Genomic DNA, 26,107 nt, shown 5'->3' on the forward strand with positions numbered 1-26,107 from the left:
TCGGTATTTAATAGAATATGTGTGGCTCCCATATGGAGGAAATGTGTTTTGTGGACAGTGGAACCACAAACATCATCTTAAGAGAAAAAGTGTATTTTTATTCTATTAGAAATAGCTCTGGAAAGTGATGATTGTTACTGGTAGTGATAAATTGCATAGTAGGTTCTGGAAGAGTCATAGTATTTTACCTATAGGAACTATTTTGCACATTGAAGAAATATTATTGTACCCTGAATCTACAAGAAACCTCTTAAGTTTTAAAGATATTTGCCCTAACGGTTTTCATGTAGAAACTTGTGAAGAAGATGATAGGGAGCACCTATTTATCACTAAGCGTGATAGTGAAGTCAGAATACTAGAAAAACTTACCTTCATGAGCAATGACTTGTACTACACTCACATTTAAAGTACCTAAAGTGTTCACTCGCAGTGCAGAATTATTCTCTATATGGCATTAGGTCATCCTGGTCTTGGAATGATGAGAAATAAGATCATGACATAAATATAAAAAATTCCCAAATAATAAAGATTTTGTATGCCCTGCATGTGCTACCGGAAAATTAATAATAAGACTGTCTACCTTGAAGGTACAAGATGAAATCCCTGTATTCCTGGATCAAATCCTGGGGATATTCAGCCGCTTTCTGGCTCGTTTCAGTACTTTATGGTATTAATAGACGCATCCTCGAAGTGGTCGCATGTATGTTTATTATCTACCCTAACCACACATTTGTAAAGTCGATCTCGCATATCATACAAATCAGAAATATTTTTTCCTGATATTGAGTGAAATCTATCGGAATAGATAACACTGGAGAATTTACTTCTAAAGCGTTCAATGATTATTGCACTGGTATGAGAATTAAAGTTGAACATATTGTATTGCACATTCACACTCAAAATAGACTAGCCGAAGCACTGATAAAGGAATAAAATTTATTGCTAGACCTTTGTTGCAGCATTGTAATTTGTCTGCTACATGTTAGGAACATGCAGTCTTACATGTGACAGCTCTCGTTCATTATAGACCATCCTCCTATACCATCCTCTTAGCGTAAGGGATAATTTCGAAAATTTCCTATTTACGCAAATTTAGATGTATGGTTTATGTGCCAATATCGCCGCTACAGTGAACCGCTATGAGACCTTTGTAGAAAGTTAGAATGTATGTCGGTTATGAGACTGCAGCCATAATCCGATATTTAGAACTAACAACTGGAAATCTGCATACGTCCTGCTCCGCTGAATGTATTTTTGGTGAAAATAATTTTTCATCATTAGGGAGAGAAAATATACATCGGACGAAAAATATCGGGAAATTATTTAGCATGCTGAAGTAATTGCGGTACATGATTCTCGCACTAGTGAAACAAAAGATGAAATACAAAAAATTATCATTTTGCATAAATTAGCAAACGATATGCCTGACCATTTTTATGATTTGAAGAGCGTGATTAAGTTGCATGTGCCTGCACTAAATGCATCAGAGATGGTGGAAGTACCAAAAGAAGATACCTCTCATCTTATCCTAGGAGCTTCGAAAAATAAATAAAGGACAAGAAATTCGGTTCTTCAAGTCCCAAATAGTCGAAGACGTTTGGCGAAAATGAGAAATGGGGGCTTACCATAGCCGATCACAAAAATGCCCCAAAAGAAAAAGAAGAGGAGACAGTTGAGACTTGGTGATGGTATGGAACCTCAGAAAGTAGGCATACCGGATTTGAATATTCCCACGCAGGAAGAAACCAGCAAAAATACGCATGCTGAAATCAACGCTGGTAAACTAAAGGACCTTGCTCCAACAGTAATAAATTATGAAGAACAAGATGTAGAAGCACCTGAAAGTGTAGCCCATGATGAAATAGCAATAAACTATGTGAATTTAAGGGAATCATGGAATAAAGCAACCATAATAGTTGACACATACTTTACAAATAAAATTATCGCAGTTATAGATTATAACCCTGAGCTTGCATCGCTCACTAGATGTGGAATGATGTCAGATTAGGAAGACTGTAGAAGTCAATAATAGTTGAACTGTTATCCCTGAACAAAAGAGAGGTTTTTGGGCCAGTATGCCGCACACCTCCCCACATCAAACTAGTAGGATATAAGTGAGTTTTTGTTCGTAAGAGGAATAAAAGGAATGAAGTTGTGAGGTACAAAACACGACTAATTGAACAAGATTTCACTCAATGACTAGGTGTTGATTATAAAGAAATCTATTTCCCGGTGATGGGTGATATTACATTTAGATATTTAACCTCGATGACAGTCAACCTGGAGTTAAAGATAAAATTGATGGATGTTGTGACCGATATCTTTATGAGATCATAGATTCAGACATTTATATGAAGGTATCTAAAGGAATACCATTGCCAAATCAGGATAAATGAAATATATACCTTTATAGCATATAATTGAAGAAGTCGCTATATGAGTTGAAACAGTCAGGTAGAATGTGGTGCAATCGTTTGAGTAAATTTCTTGAAAATGATGCTATACGAATTGCACGGATTGTCCCTGTGTATTCATAAAAAGGTCTCAGAATAGATTTTGCATAATATCCGTATATGTAGATGATCTGAATATCATCAATACAGAAGAATAAATAGATGAAGCAAGTTCATACTTGAAGTCCGAATTTGAAATGAAAGATTTGGGTAAAAATAAGTTTTACTTAGGCATGCAGTTAGAGCATATGACATATGAAAATTTAGTACATCAGTTAAACTACACTCAGAAGGTGTTAGAGCGGTTTGGTTTTGAAAAATCATTCCTGCTAAAACCCACATGGTCAGAAGATCTTTGCAAGCAGATCAAGATTTTTATAGACCTGGAGAAGAGGGAGATGAAGTATTGAGATTAGAATTCTCATACTTAAGTGCAATAGGTGAGCTGATGTATCTAGCTGATTGCACTAGGTCAGACATAACATTTTTAGTAAACCTACTTGCACGATATAGTGCATAGCCCACTAAAAGGCATTGGAAGGGTGTGAAGGAAATTCTGCGTTACTTGCAAGATAGCAAAGATATGAGTTTGTTCTACAGAAAGAATTAGGACCTAAGTCTGGTTGGATACGCATATATTGGGTATCTGTCAAACCCGCATACGGCAAAACCACAGATTGATTATGTTTTTATATGTGATGAACTACAGTTTCCTAGAAATCGTTAAAGCAAAGACTTGTATCTATTTCGACAAACCACTTAAAAATAATAGTTTTATATGAAGTTGCATAGGGATACACATGGATTAGAAAAGTGATCAATCATATCCAGTAATCATGTGGTTTGAACACTACTAATACCTCCACACTTCCACTATTATCTATGAAGATAATGTTGCCTAAGTACAATCGAAATATGTGAAAAACAACTTAACGAAGCATATCAACCTCAGTTCTTTTATGCTTATGAATTGTATAAGATGAATGAAATAAAGGTAATGCATACAAAGTTATATAGAAATCTTGCAGATTTATTCACTAAGTCTCTCTCTGCATCTAGTTTTAAAAGATGTGTTCGTGGTATTGGGATGATGAGGCTTAGAGAGTTGCATATTTCAGGAAGAGAATTTTCACATAACAGTGATATGAGGAATTAAATTTTAGTCAAGAAGATTAAGTACACAAAGTTAATCATTAAGATTATATTAAATATTTTAGGTGGATTATACTCTTTTTTTCCTTAAATGATGACTAAGTACACAAAGTTAATCATTAAGATTATATGAATCATTTTTTGGTGGATTATACTCTTTTTTTCCTTAAATGAGTTTTCCTTAAGTTTCTCGTGTTAAGTTTTTTAATAAGGCAATTTGTGTGACTATGTCACGAGCTATGCACTCTTTCTCCTAATTTTTCTCACTGGATTTTAGGAATTTTGATGAGACATATGCATTTCGCAAAAAGTTCCTAAAGAAGAGTGTTAGGAAACTTAAAAATTCACAATCGAATATAGATCCGTCTCAATCTCTTGAAGAATTTGATTATATCTCTTAGATATTTTTTACTATATATAGAGTGTAACCTCTTATTATAAATATAGATGAAAACGAAAAGAAAACTTTTCCTCTACATTATATCTCTTTTTTTATAATTTTTCTGTTAAATAATTATTAGACTACACTCGGTAGCAATAGTTTCTCGACTATAAGCACCATTGAACTCGAGAAGAGAGAGAAAGGGGAGAGAGGAGCGAAGAGAGAGAAAGGGGAGAGAGGAGAGAGAAAGGGAGAGAATGGCCACAGTTTCCTTAGGGTTTCTCTCCCCCGGCCGAGACAGACAAGTACTCTCACCACACACACACACGCCCCCCACGAAATTCCCAAAACCACCGGAGGCACATAAATTTCCGAGGGAGGAAAAATCCCGTCCGAAATCCGGCGCTCCAAATCCCTCCCCAAGGCGCTCCCCCTGTGCCCGTTCCCGAATCCAGCAAATCCCTGCTGAAATTCCCCAATCCTCCGCGTTCGCCGCCGCCGCCGCCGCCTTCTCCACTCCCGGCTGCAATCCCCCGCCTCGCGTCGCCGCCGCCGCCGCCGCCGCGGATTTCCCCGAGGATTTCCTCTCTCTCTCTCTCTGTGGTACTGCAGCCACAAATTGTTGCGACTCGTCATCGGGGACCTCCTCGCGCCGGCAAGGCCAGGCCTTCGTCCGCCGGAGTCCCCTCTCGTCGAGAGGCGTTGGGCTGCGCCTTCCACCCTCGCCGCCTGCTGGTACTGGAGTGGCGTGGGAGAGGAGATCCACCCGGGCGTGGATCGATATTTCTCGCGTTGTTGAGTAACCCTAGCTTGCGCGGACGGATTCTTCTAGGAGTTGGTTATGTTACCGGGGGTGTGCGGATTTGTTTGCGACGTGATACCCTACTAATCCAAATATCCAATCTAATCCCTCCTTGGTTTGATTAGATTCTTCTTCTTCAGCGGGGAGGGTCAATCCACGCAAGGTGCAGAGCAGTTCATTTCCCAAAAAATTCGGGGGTTCAACTGAACCCTCATGCCCCACGTTAAGTCCGCCCCTGGTGGTGGTGGACTGGATTGGTGGTGGACGCTGCTGATTCTGACACGGGTATGGAGCGAGGTGAGCCCTCGTTGAAGCCGGAATGGCTGCTGCGGGTGCCCAGTACAATAGCTGCCACAGCTCCCCGGCCTGCGACTTCATCCCGCGTGGGTGAGCTTGCTCTCGATGTCACCTATCTTTTTGTGCCGCTTTAATGGCTCACACTATGGATAGAATTCTCGTGGGATTTATGACTATTATGATGAGAAGATGCACCATATAGGTTTGTAGTGATACTAATGGTGCTACGGTGGCTTTTGTCTTATCAGGACATAAAGTTGTGTGTGCATAGTAGTTTTTATTTATGCACGATGGAAGATAGTTTAGTTCTCTGGTGAGAATTTGCTGCTTCAAAGTTCATCCTAGTTTTTGTAAGAACTAGCCTTCCTCATATGCACCGTTGGTCCGTTGCTGCATTGATTGTGGTATGAGGGCAATGTTTGCATGATGAAGTGCTTTATTTAATATGTTGCATGTAACTCAGAGCAGTTGTGTACGTTGAATTTTAAAATTTTGACCAACTGTGGTATGTGGTAACTATTGAGGAGATCTGTTAGGGAGGCATTACTTTGTAATTTGTATATCAGCCTCGCTTGGATATTGTGAAACCGATGCTTCTCAGTTTGTTTTGTAACAATGTAACTGTGGTGACTGTTATGAAGTTAGAGATTCTTGTATAGGAAAATTTCTCTTGGAGTTATTGGGGGACTTTGTTGGGACCTTGGAGGTGGTTCGTAGTACGTGTTGGATGATAATCTTCCTTGTCTTATCTGCTAGCTCTGTTTTTGTAATGTTTTGTCGTTCATGTAGCGTCAACTGATTTCTCGTAGTTAGTAAGGATTAGAAAGAGGCGACAGACAACTTTGTAAGAACGAATTACTAACCACCACCAGCATTAATCACATATCTGTGCCTGAAACATAATCCCAGCCTTTTCTACCTGGATTTTCCACAACATTTTCTTGCATATAGTAGTATCTAGTGTCCCTTTCTATATGTACTTACCATTACCAAGTGAAACCTGTGGTTTGAAAGGGGGATAAGCGAAATATATTTAACAACGGATAATTTATTTCCTTGATAGAAAGGAACATGCATGTCTGCTAGGTTTGCTCATTTACATCAAACAGGGTAAGGGCCATCTTGGAATGAAGGATCTCTACTGATTCCGTAAAATTCCTGCTTTCAAACAGACCCGAAATGTTGGATATATGGGTAGCAGTAGAGCTGTAGAAGACTAGAAGGTAGGATGCTTGGTGCAGAACTGTAGAAGCATACAAGATCAGGGTTTTCCAATCACATTCCCGACTTTTAACCTGCAGACTAATATGCATAAACCAAGCAAATGGCGAGCATATGAAAATGATTAAATCTCAGTACATAACTAACTAAACCTATTCATCATTGGGCCATGCCTCCACAACCTTACTGTACGCAATTACAGAAGTGCAAAATCAAGAATACGAGGCCAAGGTGACATGGCACTTACTCACATCACTGGCCTGGGCCCAGGGACATGTAGTTAGGTTGAAGCTAGGAACCCGACACCTGCTTGCTTAGAGGAAAGGTGCTGGAAGGAAACTGCATGCACTTGACTTGTCCTCCACAAGGATGTGGAGGACACGAGGTTTATGGGTGCAAGGTCAATTTATCAGCAGCCTATGGTCTATGGGCACGATAAATCAAATAATGGGTTCTGAGGCAGAGGAGTACATGCCCCTTCAGTTATAACTAGCTTGTTGGAGATAGTATTTGAACACTTTTTTTTGTTTGTACATTTATTTTGTTGCTTGTTGCAACTTGGCTGTTATTGAGGTTCATCGCATGAGGATAATCTCTTACATTGTTGTGCTGATTACTAAGTAATATTGCTTTGATCCTTGCGAGACCTTTTATTCTTGCACTTAAGGAACACTCTTACGTAGTCTAAAGATGTGTCATGTTCTTACTAAGTATTGTTGTTTAAATGCCTTTTCGATTGCTCTATATACTTTTGAATGTTTTAGTTGGCTGTTTACATGTTTGTGCATGATTTTTTTTTTACATCTTGCACATTTTATATTATGTGCTAAGAAGCTCTTGCTTGGATGATTTAGATGATCAAGGCAGGGGTTCTTCATCAAGAAACCGATCATCTGGGAGTGACCGCGATCGGAGCTCCCAACAGTCCTCGTCACGGAGGGGTTCAGGCTCAAGTGGGTCAAGGCGGAGTGATCGGGATGGTATAGGGAAGTCAAGAGGTTACGCCAGTTTTGGAAGGAACAACAGGGAAAGAGGCCAAGAAAAGGATCCAGATTTTCGTGATGGGGAGAGTAGGTTGGTTCAGCCAGAGGATCCCCTACGAGATGGCTTTGAGTCATTTAGCTCATGCAGACCTGAAAAGGACAGGCTTAATCGTACTCGTTCGAAGGCGGCCATATCAAATCGGGCAGTAGGAGTAAGTTTAGACAACGGCAATATATCTAAAAAGGATACTGGTGGCATCTCCTTTGAACGGGAATTCCCGCACCTTGGCTCTGAGGACAAAAATGGAAAGCAAGACATAGGAAGAGTTCCATCTCCTGGAATTAGCACCCCAATTCAGAGCATACCATTGGTCAATGCGCCTGATTGCTGGAATTCAGTGCTAGTAGAAGTTCCTATACTTGGTGATCCAAACATTAACCTTGTATCCTCATCTTTATCACCCGCTGGTTCAAGTAAACAGACTGAAGTGTCTAACTCTGGGAGTGCATTAAGCATGTCTGAAACAGTGATGCAATCGCCATTAAAGATTTCTACTGCACCGCAGGTACTTAATGAATATGATGTTTATGTTTTTCCCATTCACATTTCATTCCATTCTCTTGATTTAACTATTGTTTATGGCTTTTTTGCCATCTCTTTTTCTTATCCAGTTATCAATTGATGCTCAGAAGATTGAAGAAAGAACTATGAGGCAGTGCATTCTAAGACCTCTGACACCTTCATCAAACAAAGTTTCCGTGAGTGTAGCCTTTGCACCAATCAATGCTTAGCTTTTGTTGTTTGTGTGATTACCATGGATGTGTTAAGAAGCTCTCTAGTCCCTTCGATCTTGTTTGACAATTAGTTTGGCCTTTCAATGGCAGCAGAAGCATTATAAATATAGTTATTCAGCTTTTTTTGTAGTTATTAATCAAGTAGTACAGCTACAAGCAAGGAATTCTTAAACTTTGACATTTCATTTAATTTCTTTGTAATTAGTGAATCAACTATATCTTTTATGTCTGTACACCAAGAATATCTACTTTTGCAGCTAACTTCATTATTACATTATCCCTCTTTTTAATGTTTTATGCTATGAGTGATCATAAGCTAAATGGTAAAATTGGAATACAGGTTGGTTTGATTGCCCCATGATTTTTTAACTAAGGTAGCTCGATAGTTTATGGAAGCTTTGACTTACCCACGAACCAAATGCTGGTAAATACTGTAGCAGTGATAAGGACTGCTTTTATGTTGTTCATTTATCCAAACGAAATGCACAATATTTTCCAAGTACGGGAGAACTGATTTAATAGTTGTTTGAACGTACATGTTTGGGATTGAACGTATGCATTTTCGTGTATCTACAATCCTGAATATTTCCGACATCTTTTATTTAACGTTGCAGTTTGCATCTGCATTATTCTGCATGGAACACGCTTCATAAATCACTGTTAAATCAGGAAGTTGAAACTTCTTTTCTGTTGCAGCATTGGGTTATCAAACTGTATTGATCTAAGCTAGTGCTTTACCGATTTGACTTTGGACAATTAAAAGGTCAGAGGGTTGACATATCCATGTTCCTGAAAGATATTTTAGACCGAACCAATTAGCTAACATTTGAAAACTTTAGGAGTTGGTGAATTCCTCAGGCTATGTTGTGTGGCAACAAATACAAGAAACAAATCTAGTACTCAGTGGTAGTTATTACTCTGTATTATAACAATGATGCTGTACTTTTGATTATAATATCACTATTGTCAGAAACTGTGACACATCTTTCTTATCGCTGTCTCGTCTCTTGATTATAGCCTAGTGTAAGCTGGCTATTATTCATCCAAGTCTTATGAAAGTAGCTAATATAGTGGTTGATAGGAACAGCATCTTGTTTCCATCATTTATGTTCTATCAAAGGTCTGTGGTTGTGGATACCTGTAAGTTCTTGTAAACTTAGATAAAGATAAGCATGTTATTAGAAATTTAATGGGCAAGCGAAGTACTTGGGCTAAATGATGACATCTGACTACCTGAGGATGACAAGAATAAAAGATTGTGTTACTTCTGAATCAGTTGGTCAATATCATTGCTTATCTGAAAACCATCTGTGTATAGACTTACTGTATTACTTGATTAGCATTGGATCTCTAATATATTTCCTGTCCTTGCCCAGATGCAGTAGATAACCTTTTTAAGTGATTTTGCTTCTTTTGGCTGCTTTTTTTGTTTGTTTCCCTTATTTGTCGAGTAATGTTCTTTTGTGCTGAATTGGTGGCATTTTGGTTTGAACTAATTCAACAAGAATACTGTATAGGTATCAAGTTCATTCGACAAGTTGAAACCCAAAGGTGCAAGAGCTGGAGAGTCTAATGGTCCTATTAAGGTAGCACCACAATTGTCAATACAGCCTTCTAGCAGCTCTGTCCGTACTCCAATCAAAACTGACCTTGTAAAGCCATCTCAATCTGGAAGCCTTCAAGTCCTTAGCCGAGAGCAGAATGGTACTGTAAATACTGCCAAAGACTGCACTAGCAATCCTGTGAGCCCTGTTTTAGGTCGATCTTCTTCAATGGAACCTATGAGAAAGCCTGTTGTCAACCAAAAGCCAAAGGTTGTCAGTAATGGTCTTCCTTTGCATCTGGTACAAGGTTCATTTGGTGAGAGAAAAGCAAGTGCAAAGGACAAGCTTAAATTCTTTGAGTTGTTGCGGAGCAAGTCTGTAAATGGTTCAAGCACTGCTATCGAGTCTCCATCTAGCTTGATTGATGAGCAGCAGAACTCTTGTCTTGATTTGTCTTTGTTTAATTCTGGATTCAAGTGTATTGAAAACGGGAGTAGTTCCTGTGAGGAAGCAAATTCCCGCGAGGGATCTCAGCAACACTTATCTGACAATGAGGAAACCATTCCTCCTTCAGAATCTCGTGATGTTTTAAATGTGGGATCTCTGGGGATTCTAGTTGATAACAGGGATGCCCACTCTTCGTCAGTACTCGCTGACACAGAAGATGTAGCTTCCAAGGAGCCACAGGCAGACAAGGCTGAAGATTTTCTGTCCATCATACCTGCGCATATAAATGATGGTTCTGCGATGTCCAACTCTGTCGAGAATGAAGCCAATTTGCCACTTGATCCCATTGGAGCAGAGGGGGAGGAAGCCTATCCTGCTCAGGAGTTTCGACACATTGGATCAGGGGAGGAGGAACCCTATCCTGCTCAAGAGTTCGATCCCATTGGAGCAGAGGAGGAATTCTATTTTGCTCAGGACAAGCCAAGTCCAGAAGAGTTGGCTTTCCTGCGATCTCTTGGCTGGGATGAGAACGAAGAAGTTCCACCTCTTCAACAGGAAGAGATTGCTGATTGTGTAAGTGTTTATTGCGTTCTCTAATCTAGTCAATCAAAATTATTTCAATTTACTCTAGCAACGTATTGGTATCATCATGTGGTAGTGCATATTACTAATGGCCTGTTTGTTTCAGCCGTGGCTTTTGGGCTTTTGCTGAAAGTTGGCTTCTAGCTTTTGACTTTTGACTGTTGGCTTTTACGAGAAATTTTTAGCTTCTCAGCACACAAGTCAGAGAAGTATTTTAGCTAGCTTCTCAGCTTTTAGTTTATTTCATCAGAAGCTAGCTTTTTTAGCTTTTCAGAACCCTGTTTGTCCTAAAGCATTCTGGCAAGCTACTTCATGAATGTGTAGTAAAAAATTTTATGTTTCCCACTATTTTTGTAGGTAAGGCAGAATGTGAGGCTGCAGCAGAAGCTTCAGGAATGCAGAGGCTAATTGCTGAATTGGTGCTTTATGGAGCAACGTTATTGTGTCTGTCACCATGCTGAAAACATGTGGACGTGAAGCTGTTGCATGAAGAGTTTTGGTAGCCACCTCAGTCAACCGACATGGAATGATTGTCTAGCTTAGCAAATCGAGAGTTTTTTTCTTAATGTTTGTTCAGCATTGTGGGGGGAGGTTTCATGAGTAGAGCTGATATTTTCCCCTGCTGAAAAGAGGTTTTAAGGTTTTTCTTCCTCATTTTCCCAGAAGGAATACCAAACGAAAGTATGTCTGGTGTTGGAGGCACATAGGGGTGCGTTGCTCGGGAAGAATAGGTTGTCTTTTTTTTTTTTTTTTTTTACTTTTCATGGCTTATCCTTTTTCAGAAAAAAAGAAGGGAAAAAAGAATGCTCGATCTTAACATGAAAAGGTGCACAGGTTTACCTTGATCTTGAATTGCTTGGCCTGCGTTTTTCTTTTTCCTTTTTTGTTTTCATTGTGTACCTTTTCAGTCTTTCGTTCTTTAATTTGGCAACCACCCCTTTTGTTCGTGTACATGTCGCTCTTTTTTTAACAAACGGTTCTCGTAAATGTTACATGGAGGTTTTAATTAGGAAACCCAAATTTGAGGTAGAACAAATGTAGCGAAAGCTAGCTCTCCTGATGGATTAAGCATCAATCTTCTATTAATGTCTATTTCCTAGTTGCTAGTGCCCACTGATAGGTCAGGACTCAGGACACGTTCGACTACGTTCCGATTGCTCGTACACAATGCTTTCCGGTGCCCTACAAATCAACACGTCTTCTCAGTAACAGTTCCCGTTAGCCAGTAGTGTGTCACAAGATTCTACGATGACATGGAATCTTAGGTTGTATGGTTGGGCACCCGCCCCTGCTACAGGGGAGCCATTAGAATGGACGGCGCTGATCTACGTAACAGAATCTTAGGCCCGGTCGTCAAGAAAATAATATGTATGTTGATGTATGTTAGATGTTGCTTTCTCATGGTCAGGAATGATCCTGACAACGAATTCGGACTGCGTCGGATGATGTGTGTTGATAGGGTTTTTAGTGGGATTGGATGGATACAAGAATGTGGGAATTTTTTTTATTCAGATCTTCTGTGAGATAATAGTTTTATATATTATCTAATTTTTTGGATTTAATGAATTTATTATATAATGTCTCTCTTTACGAGTCGAGTCCTCCTCTTTATATATTAGGGAAAATGAGTATATATAAACGAATTGTGTCAAATTTTGTAGTAGATCTAATTCTGATGAAACCAACTATTTCTAAGTCATCGTTACGGAGGGCATGCACGACCAACCTGTCATGATCGTCCTGCAGGCTCTGTCACGTTCGCTGAGTGATGTCATCCTCGTCCATGAGGCTATTCCGTACCATTAAATGTTACAGGACAAGTCATTTTAATTTTACGCCTGTTCACGACCATGCTCGTCCAAAAGAGATGTCTAGGGAAAGAAAAAACTTAAGTGGATAGTATTTAATACGATTTGAACGGTTAGGTGAGTACCTATCTTGCTATTAGCAGTGACCAGTTGTAGGATCTTCTCCTTCGATCAAGGAGCTGGTTGACTGAGCCCCACCTTAGTCGTGGAGTGAAACTGTAGTTTCGAGGATATCAACTATCGACTGACATTTAGTAGCATGGGACTCGTCCGAACACCTCTTATCTATTACATCGACACTCGCATACATTCATGTTTTTTCGAGAAACACTAATACAACTCGGAGATACACACTCACCGCACCTACTGACGATCCTCAAAATAATTGACAACCCTCAAAAGAATAGCATATCAGATTGCTCACCGAACCACTATACGCCGTCATGATAAGAAGCTCCCGTACGTACGTAGGCCATTTTTACTTGACCACCCATGAACCAGCTTATTTGCGAAAATTAAAAGAGCATGTTGATTTTAATTTCTGGACGATTATTGCGTGGGCATGACCGTCTTTGTTGGAGCAGAAGTACCCTAGCTACCGGCCAACTAGGTGCACCTGAATACACACAAACAAGAGCAATCCCAATCATGAGTTACTTGCAAGGGAAACAAACCCAAGTAGGCCACTCGTGTAGGAAGAACACACATGGTCAGGGGCCAAGCAATCTAGTCCCAATTGGACCGGCCGGTTGCTCACCAACTCACGCATCATACATATGTTCGCTACCTAGCCCTTTTGTTTTTGGAAGGGGCCAAACAATACCGAACATCCCTCGCAAAAGAAGCACAGAACTGTAGTAGAATTCTTCTGAATTTAAACAGGAGCAATGTGGTGCTTCTTGAGAGCATGTAGAAGCACACAACTTCGAGGAACGTTCTGAAGTGAAACGCGGCGATCAAAATCTTAACCATTTGAACCTGAAAGGCCACATGGATACTCTCAGCAAAGGAAGATGCTAACAATTACAGACCAAACAAGCGCCAAGGAGAAGCTAGCAATGGGATAAAACAGCCACCTCGGATCGTGAGTCTCCTTCACGGTTGCTTAATTCTCATCTCTCTTTCCACTTCCTCTCTGTTGTTTTAGCTTATTGGATTACGATCGATCATTTGCATGTGGTCATAGAGCAAACCTTACTATAACTACCAAATCACAATTATATGTGCATGATCACAAATATAAGTATGGCCTTTGTCCAATAGAAGAAGAATAATCAAGCACAAGATAGTTTTCTCTTGTGCTGCCATTCCAAGCTCCAAGCCAAAGAATGGAGGCAGTACGGCTGCTTCGTCTGTTGGTGGTCGTGGTGATCGCGGCCAGTTGCACCACCGGTGCCCTGGCCGCGACGCCCCAGCTCAAGGGCCTGCGCATGCACCTGACGCACGTGGACGCGCACGGCAACTACTCGAGGCTGCAGCTGCTGCAGCGGGCGGCGCGGCGGAGCCACCACCGCATGTCCAGGCTCGTGGCGCGGGCTACCGGCGTGCCGGTCGCGTTGAGCAGCAAGGCCGTCGCGTCGGGCGGCGACCTGCAGGTGCCGGTCCACGCGGGCAACGGCGACTTCCTGATGGACCTGGCCATCGGCACGCCGGCGCTGGCATACTCGGCCATCGTCGACACCGGCAGCGACCTCGTGTGGACGCAGTGCAAGCCGTGCGTCGACTGCTTCAAGCAGAGCACGGCGGTGTTCGACCCGTCCTCGTCCTCCACCTACGCCACCCTGCCGTGTTCCAGCTCCTTCTGCAACGACCTGCCCACCTCCACGTGCACGTCGGCGTCCAAGTGCGGCTACACCTATACCTACGGCGACGCCTCGTCGACGCAGGGCGTCCTGGCCACGGAGACCTTCACGCTGGCCAAGACGAAGCTCCCCGGCATCGCCTTCGGCTGCGGCGACACGAACGAGGGCGACGGGTTCTCGCAGGGCGCGGGGCTCGTTGGCCTCGGCCGCGGCCCCCTCTCGCTGGTCTCCCAGCTCGGCCTCGAGAAGTTCTCCTATTGCCTCACCTCCCTCGACGACACCAGCAAGAGCCCGCTCCTCCTCGGCTCCGTCGCCGATATCTCGGAGAGCGCGGCCACCTCGCCGGTGCAGACCACCCCGCTGATCAAGAACCCGAGCCAGCCGTCCTTCTACTACGTATCCCTGACGGGCCTCACCGTCGGGTCGACGCACATCACCCTCCCGAGATCGGCGTTCGCGATCCAGGACGACGGCACGGGCGGCGTCATCGTGGACTCCGGTACGTCCATCACGTACCTGGAGATGAAGGGCTACCGCGCACTCAAGAAGGCGTTCGTGGCGCAGATGGCGCTGCCGACGGCGGACGGGTCCGGGATCGGGCTGGACCTGTGCTTCCAGGCACCCGCGAAGGGCGTGGACCAGGTGTCGGTGCCGAAGCTGGTGTTCCACTTCGACGGCAGCGCGGACCTGGACCTGCCGGCGGAGAACTACATGGCGCTGGACTCTGGTTCCGGCGCGCTGTGCCTGACGGTGATGGGCTCGCGGGGGCTGTCCATCATCGGCAACTTCCAGCAGCAGAACTTCCAGTTCGTGTACGACGTCGGCCCGGACAAGCTCTCCTTCGCGGCTGTGCAGTGCAACAAGTTGTGAGCGCGCCTACGTGCGGCCCTGCTGTACTGCCGCTCTTGTTCTTAGCCGTACGTGTACGTACCTGGAAAAAATAATACTGTGAGACCGAATCTAATTCATAGTGTAATATGTGAAAATTTATTTTTTTTTCGTGTTTCGTCATACATGATTTTATATTTTTATCATAATTTTTATGATAATATTTACTACGTATCATACTATAAATTGGATTTAGACCTTAAATATATAAGACTAGAAAAAATAAGATTATTTTTTCATATGTATGTGATTGTAGTGTTGGATGGACCATGCATGACGGTACCATATTCATGGTGCGCTGATTCCTACCAGTTGCTGCAAGCCTGGAACAATAAGCGGGTTTGCTTTTGCCTTCGATTTGGTCCATGTACTGGCCTGATACTGTGTTGCAAAATCCCTTGGTTCCAAACAGGCCTTCCCTGCGTTTAGACCTCGCGAGGTTAGTGTTCTCCGTATCTTTTACTTGCTTCAATTTGTGCCAGTCACTCTCGGAGCTTCTAAAAAATCAACTCTTGTCGGAGACAGCTGGGACCCTAATGATTCTCAATTGCTTCAAGAGTCATTCAGAAATGAGAAATCGGGACAATCAACCAGGGCGGTCAGAATCCCCAAGTCTCCATCTGATGCTGCTTTGCTGATGCTGATGCTGATGCTGCGTACAGACGTGCGAGCCGTCCATCGCAGAATTGGAAAAGGTCTCCCAGCTCGCTAGCACGTCGAGACGGGACCCGGCACGGCGGTATCGCGGAACCGTCGTGCTGCCGCCCATGTTTCACACGCGCGGGCGCTTCGGCCGTCTGCGTGAGGTCCTTCCACGGCGCACGGTCCAAGCGTACAAAAACGTTCGCAGAGCAGACCGTGTTTTCTCCGGACATATTGTATGTTGTGTACGCTACCCGTATGAGACGTTCACCCACCCCCGCTTGTCACTGCTAGCCGGGCCCGCTAGCTAGATGCTTCTCCAACCTCTAGCGCTGTCGTCCTCCACCCTTTGTGTGCACGTCCACTGGTGACGGGGTTAGGGGTGGGGTTGCTAGGGTTAGGGTTCCGAAATTGGGTGGCGGCTAGTCCAACAGTGGCTACAGGTTGTTGGCAAGGCAGCGAAGCATAGCCGATCGTGAGTGGCAGAGGATGGTGGTGGGCGGTGCCGATAGCGGTTGTAGATTCAGCGGTAGGTGATGAGTCAATGGCTTATTTGGATACGATCAACACCGTCTAATAATTCTCAAATCATAAAAGATCCAATTATAAGAGTATGTGTATGATAATTAGATCACAAGGTAAACTCGTTTCTCGTTGTTCATGCTTAATTGGATGAATTACTACTAAATTCTTGTGATGTTTTATTGCTCAGGAACGTGGGAGAAGCACCACAACCTTACCCGAACGTCACCTCTCGAAAGTCAAGTCTACTCGAACTCGAGGTTGAACTCTAGTCGTGATCGTGGTCGTGATCGAAATCGAAGTCATGGTCGTGGTCAAGTCTCAGGACAGCACGTAAGTAAAATATGCATAATTCTATCATACGAAGTCCGTTTTATAATATCTTAGATATTCTGGAAAACTTACGATGAACTCTTTCCCATGGATATGAACTCGACTAAATATTTCTTATAGTTTAGTCAATGTCAAAGAAATAAGGTGTTGACCACCGTTTTGGACCTAGTTGGGTCTTGTAATCGTATCGGGATCAAAGTTCAGGTTGTGCACGCCTTTTTCCATGGCTGCACAACTCTAGGTCGATCTCCTCACGCCCCCTTATAAATATATAATAGTCGTTATAGTTTAGGTTCGAGTTTAGGTTAGATTATTCTGTTTTAGATAGTTTCGTCGCTTATCAGTTTGTTGAACCCTAACTCGAGTACTTCATTAGTTATCAACAATATTCAAATTGCGTCTATCTGTTCTTACTTGTGCTCTCAATTCACTAGTAGAAAAAATCTTCTTGACGAGGTCAACCATGTCTTAGTACGGTTGATAACTACAGAGTAGTGGTGAAGTGGTTGCGAGGGTTTTTGATCTGTTCTGATGAGAGCCTTTGGATCATCAATATCGAAGCTCCACCAAATCGACTTATCATATTACCTACGGAAGATCATGCTACTAATGTAAGAGAATGGGCTATATCATGAAGGATTGCTCAAGTCAGCTAGCGTACATTGCAACAGAGGACGGTGGATATATAAGTGATAGCGATGTTCAGGATGAATATGCTCTTGTAGCTAACATTGCAAGTGAAGAGAACGAACACGAGATGGATATCGACCATGAGGAAGAATTTGGTGCTGCTGCCACATAGAATTATAAGACTCTCATTGTGCAGCGAGTGTTAAGCACAAAAATAGAGCAAGCGGAATAGCTACAACGCCACAATCTATTTCAGATGTTCCTCAGAGTCAAGGATTACTGTGTTCGCATCATTATTGATGGAGGGAGCTGCAACAATTTAGTAAGTTCAGATTTAATCGAGAAGCTTATCTTGCCGACAAGAATCCATCCTTACCCTTATCATATTCAATGGTTCAACAACAGCGGTAAGGTGAAGGAGTTTGTGGATATTTTTCCAGCTGAAGTACCCACAGTATTACCGCCAATTTGAGGAATAGAACATCAAATTAATTTGATTCTAAGAGCAACTTTGTCAAACCGTGTTGCATATAGGACCAATCCGGAAGATACTAAGGAAATTTGGCGACAAATCCAAGACCTTTTAGATCGCGGCAAGTCACATGAGTCACACTTTGATCATCTACGTGCTATTTTTAATGCTTTGAGAGATGCATATTTGTTTGGTAACCTCAAAAAGTGTATCTTTTGCGCGGATCGAGTCTCTTTTCTTAGCTATGTTGTTACTCCACAGGGAATAAAAGTGGATGAAGCCACAAAGAGTTGGCTAACCCCTAAGACTATTACTCAAGTGAGAAACTTTCATGATCTTGTAGGTTCCTATCAGTGCTTTGTGTGGGATTTCAGTATCATTGCTGCCCTATTGAATGAATTGACGAAGAAATGAGTGGTTTTCAAATAGGAATTTGCAAAAGAAAAGCATTCGAGTTATTGAAAGAGAATTTACCCATGCTCTTTTATTCCAACTCCCTAATTTGGTAAGATTTTTGGGCTAGAGTGTGATGCTAGCGGGATTGGAATTAGGGTGTGTTAATTCAAGAAGGTAAACCTGATGCTTATTCAACAAGAAATTAAGTGGATCAAGTCTGAATTATTCTACCTATGATAAAAAATTGTATGCTTTAGTTCATGCGCTTGAAACTTTGCAACAGTATCTATGGCCTAAAAAATTTGTTATACATTCTGATCATGAATCACTGAAATATATTAGGAGTCAAGCTAAATTGAATAAACGACATGCTAAATAGGTCAAATTTATTGAGTCTTTTCCATATGTCATTAAGCATAAGAAAGGAAAGTACAATGTGACGTTATACTATGTTACCTCAATTTGATCATAAGATTTTTGTTTTAGAGACTATTAAAGACTTTTATGCTACTAATTTAGACTTTAAAGAAATGTTTGAACATTATAAAGAAGGGAAAATATAGAATAAATATGGGCTGAATAAAGGATCGCTCTATCGTGCTAACAAGCTATGTATTCCAGCTAGCTCCGTTCGTCTTTTGTTATTGCAGGAGGCACATAGAGGAAGATTGATGACACATTTTGGAGAAAAAAAGACTGAAGATGTGCTACCCGTCCACTTCTTTTGGCCAAAGATGAGATGTGACGTCGAGCGCTACGTTTTATGTTATACCACTTACAACAAAGCTAAGTCTCGCTTAAATCCACATGATCTTTATATGTTTCTTCATGTTCCTAGTGCACCATGAGAGTATATTTTTATGGATTTTGTTTTAGTACTGTCTAGAACAATGAGGGGGGATATCATATTTGTAGTTGTGGATAGATTTTCTAAAATGACATATTTTATACGTTATCATAAGAGCAATGATGCTACAAATATAGTTGATTTGTTTTTCAGAAAAATCGTTCGACTAAATATATTGGCTAATACTATCTTTTCGGATCGTGACACAATGTTTTTGAGTCACTTTTGGATATCACTATGGAATAAATTGGGGATGAAGCTGCTATTTTTTACTACGTGTCATCCCTAGACCGACGGTCAAACAGAGGTTGCCAACCATATATTATTAACCATGTTACGGACTGTTCTAATTTTTTTTTGAGATGTGAGAAAAGTGTTTACCGCATATTAAATTTTCTTACAATAGATTGGTACACTCCATTACCAAGGTAAATTCGTTCCAGGTAGTGTATGAATTTAATCCATGTGCTCCTATTAATTTACTACATTTGCCTACTTTTTAAAGACTTAATTTAGATATTAAAAAACGTGCTCAATTTATTCTTAAGTTGTATGAAACAACTAAAAAGAATATAGAGAGTATGACTGAAAAGTATATGATTGCTGGGGGCAAGAGAGGCAAGAAGATCTCATCGGAGAAAAGGAAGGAGGAGGAACATGGATAGTGGCTTGTTAGAGGGCTTACCGATGTCGGGCGGGCAACTGGGAGGCGGTGGCATTGGGTCATGGGGTGGGGGGCGACCTGAGGCTAGCTATCACCCTAAGCAACATATAACATGCCATGTTTTCTCATTGTGGATAGGGTGAGGTGCTAGCTCAAAAAAAAATCATATGTGGCTTCAATCAAGGCACGATAAATATGGGTATTGCTCATCTATACCAGTACTCGCTAATTTTTACACACTCATGGGCGAATAGTGGCCCCCAAACCTATTGCCCACGGGTATACCTATTTACCTGCTGGTCATAGCAGATGTACCAAACACTACCACAAGTTCCATGCATCATTCTATGCAAGAATAGTGTAATAGGAGCAACAACTGAACACCTAAAGGTAAATACAACTGATGTCTGATATATAGAAGCTACAACTTCTAGGTTCAGTATGATCATCTACTCCCAAGCACAAAGCGACGGATCTAGAGGTAGAGGCAGTGGGCATTGGCAATTGGCCTGTCTATTCTATTTAGGAATGCGTGGGGCAGAAAATTGATGCTCAATGTCATGTTCAAGGTATAAAATATCAAAGAGATAATTCTTGAACTCGAAGCCATTATCACTATGAATTGCTTCCAATGCACCAGGGAGTTCTTTGAACAATATCAAAACTAAACTCTGAAAGTATGAGAACACTTTATCCTTTCTTACAAGAAAAAATATTAAAAAATAGCGAGAGTAATCATCAACAATAATAAGTACATATCACTTTTTTTCCACCAACCAAACGAACCTAAGAATGACCGACAATGTCCATATGGAGAAGTTCTCTCGATCATTCAGTCATCACCAGATTGACTGATGAATGAGAAGCGGCAACCATCTTACCGTGCCGACAAGAAGGACAAATAAGATTCTTTTCAAACTTGAACTTGAAAAATCATCAGATCAAACCTAGAGCATTCAAATGAGTAAAGTCGAACATTGTAGCAGAACGTTATAGAGATTTGCGTTCGTTGCATACGCAAAGAACACAAGGATGTCATGCCGTGCTACCCGCAACCAGTTCGTCTTTTCGGCACCACCTTTCTGTGCCCGAGTATCAAACACAGCTACTCGTGTACTTAACCCGCTCTTCAACCAAGCAACGAGCACATGCTGCGCCACACGAGCAATCTGGCCTGTGCGCGTACGCAGCTGTCGCTGTGTTGCGTCACCCAATACTGCCATGAACTCCAAACTATTGCTGCTACTCTTCCTCGCCCTCCCTGTCCTCCCAGCGCGCTGCAGCTCGGCGCCACCGCGGTCCGTCCACCTCGAGCTCGTCCGCGTCGATGCATTGGTGTCCACCAACCTCACCGAACACGAGCTCCTCCGGAGCGCCGTGCAGCGCAGCCTCGACCGGCCGGGGAGCATAGGGCGCCCCGGAGTAGACACGGGCGGTCGCAAGGCCGCCACGGCCGAGGCCCCGCTGCTGCCCGGCGGGGGCGAGTACCTGGTGAAGCTCGGCATCGGCACGCCGCAGCACTTCTTCTCGGCGGCCATCGACACCGCCAGCGACCTCGTCTGGATGCAGTGCCAGCCCTGCGCCAGCTGCTACCGCCAGCTCGACCCCGTCTTCAATCCCAAGCTCTCCTCCTCCTTCGCCGTCGTGCCGTGCAGCAGCGACACGTGCGATCAACTAGACGAACACAGGTACGGGCATATGCATGCATGCAGCATGCGAATGCGCTGCACCTACTTACGAGGACAAAATGTTTTTTTTTTCCCTCGCAGACTTACTGACACGTTACTGTATGTACAGATGCCGCGACGAAGGCGACGAAACGGCGTGCCAGTACACCTACAAGTACAGCGGGAACGCGGCAACGAAGGGGACCCTGGCCATGGACAAACTGGCCATCGGCAGCGACGTGTTCCACGGCGTCGTCTTCGGCTGCAGCGACTCCAGCGTCGGGGGCCCGCCTCCGCAGGCGTCGGGGCTGGTCGGCCTCGGCCGCGGGCCGTTCTCGCTGGTGACCCAGCTCTCGGTGCGGCGGTTCATGTACTGCCTGCCGCCGCCCATGTCCAAAAGCGCGGGAAAGCTCGTGCTCGGCGCGGACGCGGACGCCCTCCGTAACGCGTCGGACCGGGTCGCCGTCACCATGTCGTCGAACCCGCGGTACCCGTCCTACTACCACCTCAACCTCGACGGGCTCGCCGTCGGCGACAAGACCCCACGGCGCCTGAACAGGAACGCGACGTCGCCGGCGACAGTGGGCGGCCGCGCCGACGCGCACGGGATGATCGTGGACATCGCGTCGACGATCACGTTCCTGGAGGCGTCCCTGTACGATGAGCTGGCGAATGATCTGGAGGAGGATATCAGGCTGCCCCGCGGCACGGCGTCGCGCCTGGGCCTGGACCTCTGCTTCATCCTGCCGGAGGGGGTGGGGATGGACAGGGTGTACGTGCCGTCGGTGTCGCTGTCGTTCGACGGGCGGTGGCTGGAGCTGGAGAGGGACCGGCTGTTCGTGGAGGACAGGGCCGGTAGGATGATGTGCCTGATGATCGGCAAGACGACCGGGGTGTCCATCCTGGGCAACTTCCAGCAGCAGAACATGCAGGTTCTCTACAACCTGCGCCGGGGGAAGATCACCTTCGCCAAGACCAGCTGCGAATACGTGCCATAGATGCACTAAAAAAAAAAAAAAAACCGTGCCGTAGATAGGATCCACATGGATTGGGACTTCATCGCCTGATCTTGTATTCAGTACCGTGATTTTAGTAAAATTGCACATTTGGAGGCTAGGTAGTAGGTGCTGATGCTCTGCATTAACCCTTTTTTCCTTCTGAAATTTCTTAACCATGTAGCAATGGTAATGATTTCATCCGAGCCGAAAAGGAGTGAAACAAGCTCTGGAAAACATTATTAAAAAACTGCATATAAAATTTAATTTCTACAACATGTTTAATCGTAAAGAACAGTAGCTGTGCCCCTCTCCCCAGTCCCCACTCGATTGGCTGGGGTACGGTGAACTATTGGAATCCGTTTTTTTCCTAACACTGGTCTGAGGTAACCTGGATGCGAACTTTTTATTGCACAAATATCCCATCATTCTTCGGTCCATCATCCTTTCCAATGTAAACTTTCTACTTCCATTCATAGATGGATAGATATACAATCACAAGCTGGTCACAGAAAAAAGCAGCTTACAAGAATGTAAGATGTTTTGGAGCAAATTAACTCTAAATTCCTTGAGAAATCTTTACCCTCCAAAGAGATCTTTCAATGAGATAACTTGATGGCAGTCAAATACGACCTTTCAATGAGATAACTCGGTGCCAGAATACTCACGCACAGCATTCGCCAGTTCCTGGACATGTGGATCTACAACTCCTGCCAAGACATATATGAACTTTGAACAACATAACTCAAAATTTTCTGTTGTCATTGCAGAATGTATATAAGTATAAAATACCTTACCTAGTTTGTTTAGAGCATCCTCAAGTTTGAACAGATACTCTTTGTTAGGTCCAGTTGGGCCTTCAGCAAGGTAAATTTGCCTGAACATGACAGAAGTTAACTACAGTTTCAGTTCAGTCTAGTAACACTTAAGTTAATGAGATGCAATACTTGGCCATTTCTTCCAGAGGTGCGGGACCTAGATAGTTTTGGTTGCTTTCATTACTCGCTGTCGCCAAGTATCTGTTATCCATGCATTTGGCTCCATCAGCCAAAAAAAAAAAATCTTTTGAATAAACTGTTTATTTAAAGATTACAGAATTACAGAACCACTTACACCATCACATTCTGTACAGCTGGTGTTTTTGGCGATGAATCCTGCAAATTATCAAAACCTATAAGTAATACACATGGAACATTATCGAATAAGGGAAATAATTGCAGTAGTCATATCTTACTGTATACAAGTCAAGGTAAATCTTCTCATCGTACTGCTTCTCTCTTACTTCCAGATACTGCAATTCAAATCTAAAGGTAAATGTCAATAGAAGCATGGTAAGCAACTCAAAATTAGTTTGTGCAAGACTTGTGGCTACAAATATCATCAAGATAAAGGCAAAGATAAAGATAAAGTGATAAACACATCGAAATTCATATAAGGACTTAATCACTGATATATCAACAGACTGGAGAAAAGAGCATATTGATTCCGGGCCAAAAACCAATCTGTTCATCCCCATTATGACAGGGAAGTAACAACTGCATTATTCCAATCTTGAAACAATTGTGCGTAATCAGAAGTAGTATTGGTGAAAAAAAAATCTGACTAGCCTTTCAAAAAGAAAAGAAAAGAAAGCCATACCTCCAGAGCTACCTGCTTATCTTCCTCCCTTGAAATTTTGTAAGCAATTCCCCACTGCAGATGTAAAATAGAGCTATTCAGTCTCAAAACCAATGCACGCACCGCGAACAGGGTTGACAGACTACAGAAAACGTAAATCAAATACAGAATAACACGACCAAGTAAATCCTAACATCTTGTGACTGACCAAATAACTAAAGAAAGAATCAGAAGAAAAAAACGAAATCTTTACTTATCCCAGAACACTAATGTGCATACTGAGCAGGTTGTTCTTAGCAAGTACCACTACAGAACAAGGTCAACGGGCACAGAGACGAGGAAGGGACGTACGCAAGTCGTCCCAGGCTGGTGCTCGAGCGTGACGGTCCTTCCGGGGAACTTCGGCGTGCCCCTGTGGTCCGTGCTCCCTGTCCGGCGGCCAAAGAAAACCGAGAAAAACTGAGGGCGGGGCGCGAAGAGATCAGAGACTGCGCAGCGGTTGCTGGTGGGTGTGGAGGGTTACCCTGGTAGAAGACGCGGCGGTAGTCCCTGACGAAGCCGACGAGGCGGGCGTCGTAGGCGAACCCGGGGTTCCAGATCAGCGAGCCGTACCCGAACACCCACATCGGCGACATCGCCGCCATGCCCCACCCCTCTCCCGGTCTCTCGCGCCGGTGGAATCGAGAGTGGTTGCGTTGTGTTGTTGTGGACCGGAGACGCCGATAGGTTGGCGGCTCGTTGAGTCACTTTTACTTTATAGTCCTTTTCAAAAAATATATTTTATAAATAAACCTTCTTAAAATCTTTGTCTACAAATAAACCCTTCACACGGCGTTATCCTATTGGATGGCGTCCATGATTTGACACGTAGGATGTGGTTGGAAGGCGTTGTTGACGTATTTGGCACCGTGCAACTTACACCGTGAAAATGATCTATTTTTAAATATTTTTTCTAAAAAGTCTATTTGTAAAACTTGTTTTCTAAAGGGGTTGAAAGTAAAAATTATAAAAAAATCGAGAAGCAAACGACAACTTGCTCATCTTTTTCTTTCGTTCCCCTTTTTCATTTTGTACGATGGCCGAACATACAAGTGGCTATAAATGAATTTTCGTAGTCATTTTGTTCACTCTGATGGACATGTAACATAAATCCAAGAAAAAGTAACGTTTTGCAGATTTTCGCGCATCTGTTAAACGCCACTGTCACGGTCTCTTAAACGGAAGTTTTGCTCATGGATTTTGAACGTGCGGTATACGTTTAAAACCTAATGAATCGTATTATATCAAAATGGTTTTTGAGGAAAATGTGCACATACCATCTTCAAGTAACAAATCAAAACACCTGGAACTATATTGTACGTCAAAATCAAAGTAGTTTGACCATAAGCATTGTGAACCTGCTCCTCTGACTTTGCTTAGTGGTACTATAGCGCTCGTCAGTTTCCGATCCAGCGGATCTAGATGGGGGCAAAGTCACGGTATTGTAGCTCTCTGACTTAGCTTAGTAAAGTTAGAGGAGCCGGTTAGCAAAGTTAGAGGAGTCGATTCCTGCAGATGATGGGGAGTCTGTCTAACCTCATTCACCAACAGAGACTCAAGTGCTCTGACTACCTTAGATGATCATCAATGGATCCAAATGTTCCTGGACTTCCTAGCCGTTTTTTCCCTTCTAAAAACAAGATGACCATTTTCTCACACCTGGCTTCAGTTTTTTTTCACGAATACCCAGGAGGACTCTGTATCATTGTATTAAGAGGGAGAAATAGTTCGAATACAGACACAAGCGGGGGGATAGACTCGCTCTGCGGCAATAGAAGCCGCAAAACAAAACGGATTACTCGCAAAATAAACGACCTAATTGACGTGCGTCCGCCGCGATACAAAGGTTCGCGTCCACCTTGATCCGCTCGATAATCTGCTCCACCATTGACGATCGACGATTGAGGAGTCTGACGTTGCGCTCCTTCCATAGGTGCCAAGCAACAAGTATGATGATGGAGTTGGTGCCTTTTTGCATCGCCGCAGGCTGTAGGGAGGTGACGTGAGTCCACCAAACTTGCAACGATGATCCTTGGAAGAAAGTGCACGAACGCCGAGCCCACAAAAGAGACTCCCACCAGATGGACCTAGCGAAGGAGCACTCGACCAAGATGTCATCCGCGGTCT

General features: G+C 43.2%; 4 protein-coding genes across 5 annotated transcripts; 3 read left to right on the forward strand and 1 right to left on the reverse strand.

Moving 5' to 3' along the window:
* Positions 1 to 4,241: 4,241 nt before the first annotated feature.
* On the forward strand, positions 4,242 to 11,510 carry LOC133924312 (uncharacterized). 2 transcript variants are annotated; one of them, XM_062369786.1, is made up of 5 exons: positions 4,242 to 5,172; positions 7,162 to 7,856; positions 7,963 to 8,049; positions 9,603 to 10,649; positions 11,016 to 11,510. In XM_062369786.1, the coding sequence occupies exons 1-5, from the start codon at positions 5,109 to 5,111 to the stop codon at positions 11,064 to 11,066; spliced, it is 1,944 nt and encodes a 647-aa protein (XP_062225770.1). In that variant the 5' UTR covers positions 4,242 to 5,108; the 3' UTR covers positions 11,067 to 11,510. The 2 variants fall into 2 exon arrangements, with proteins under 2 accessions (XP_062225770.1, XP_062225769.1); XM_062369785.1 differs by having other exon boundaries at positions 4,244 to 5,176.
* Positions 11,511 to 13,564: 2,054 nt separating this feature from the next.
* On the forward strand, positions 13,565 to 15,267 carry LOC133924313 (aspartic proteinase nepenthesin-1-like). Its single transcript, XM_062369788.1, has one exon. It carries the CDS (start codon positions 13,795 to 13,797, stop codon positions 15,136 to 15,138), a length of 1,344 nt encoding a protein of 447 aa, XP_062225772.1. The 5' UTR covers positions 13,565 to 13,794; the 3' UTR covers positions 15,139 to 15,267.
* Positions 15,268 to 20,807: 5,540 nt separating this feature from the next.
* LOC133924315 (aspartyl protease 37-like) lies at positions 20,808 to 22,435 on the forward strand. The gene is made up of 2 exons (XM_062369790.1): positions 20,808 to 21,350; positions 21,460 to 22,435. Exons 1-2 carry the CDS (start codon positions 20,884 to 20,886, stop codon positions 22,325 to 22,327), a joined length of 1,335 nt encoding a protein of 444 aa, XP_062225774.1. The 5' UTR covers positions 20,808 to 20,883; the 3' UTR covers positions 22,328 to 22,435.
* Positions 22,436 to 22,706: 271 nt separating this feature from the next.
* Positions 22,707 to 24,665, reverse strand: LOC133924314 (gamma-glutamylcyclotransferase 2-3). Its single transcript, XM_062369789.1, has 8 exons — positions 24,465 to 24,665; positions 24,293 to 24,369; positions 23,963 to 24,016; positions 23,559 to 23,615; positions 23,438 to 23,478; positions 23,272 to 23,343; positions 23,122 to 23,201; positions 22,707 to 23,034 (listed from the first exon to the last, which is right to left on the reverse strand). Exons 1-8 carry the CDS (start codon positions 24,583 to 24,585, stop codon positions 22,961 to 22,963), a joined length of 576 nt encoding a protein of 191 aa, XP_062225773.1. The 5' UTR covers positions 24,586 to 24,665; the 3' UTR covers positions 22,707 to 22,960.
* Between the last annotated feature and the right edge of the window lie 1,442 nt (positions 24,666 to 26,107).

Source organism: Phragmites australis, chromosome 7 (assembly GCF_958298935.1).
Source record: "Phragmites australis chromosome 7, lpPhrAust1.1, whole genome shotgun sequence".
In the NCBI taxonomy this organism is placed as follows: Eukaryota; Viridiplantae; Streptophyta; class Magnoliopsida; order Poales; family Poaceae; genus Phragmites; species Phragmites australis.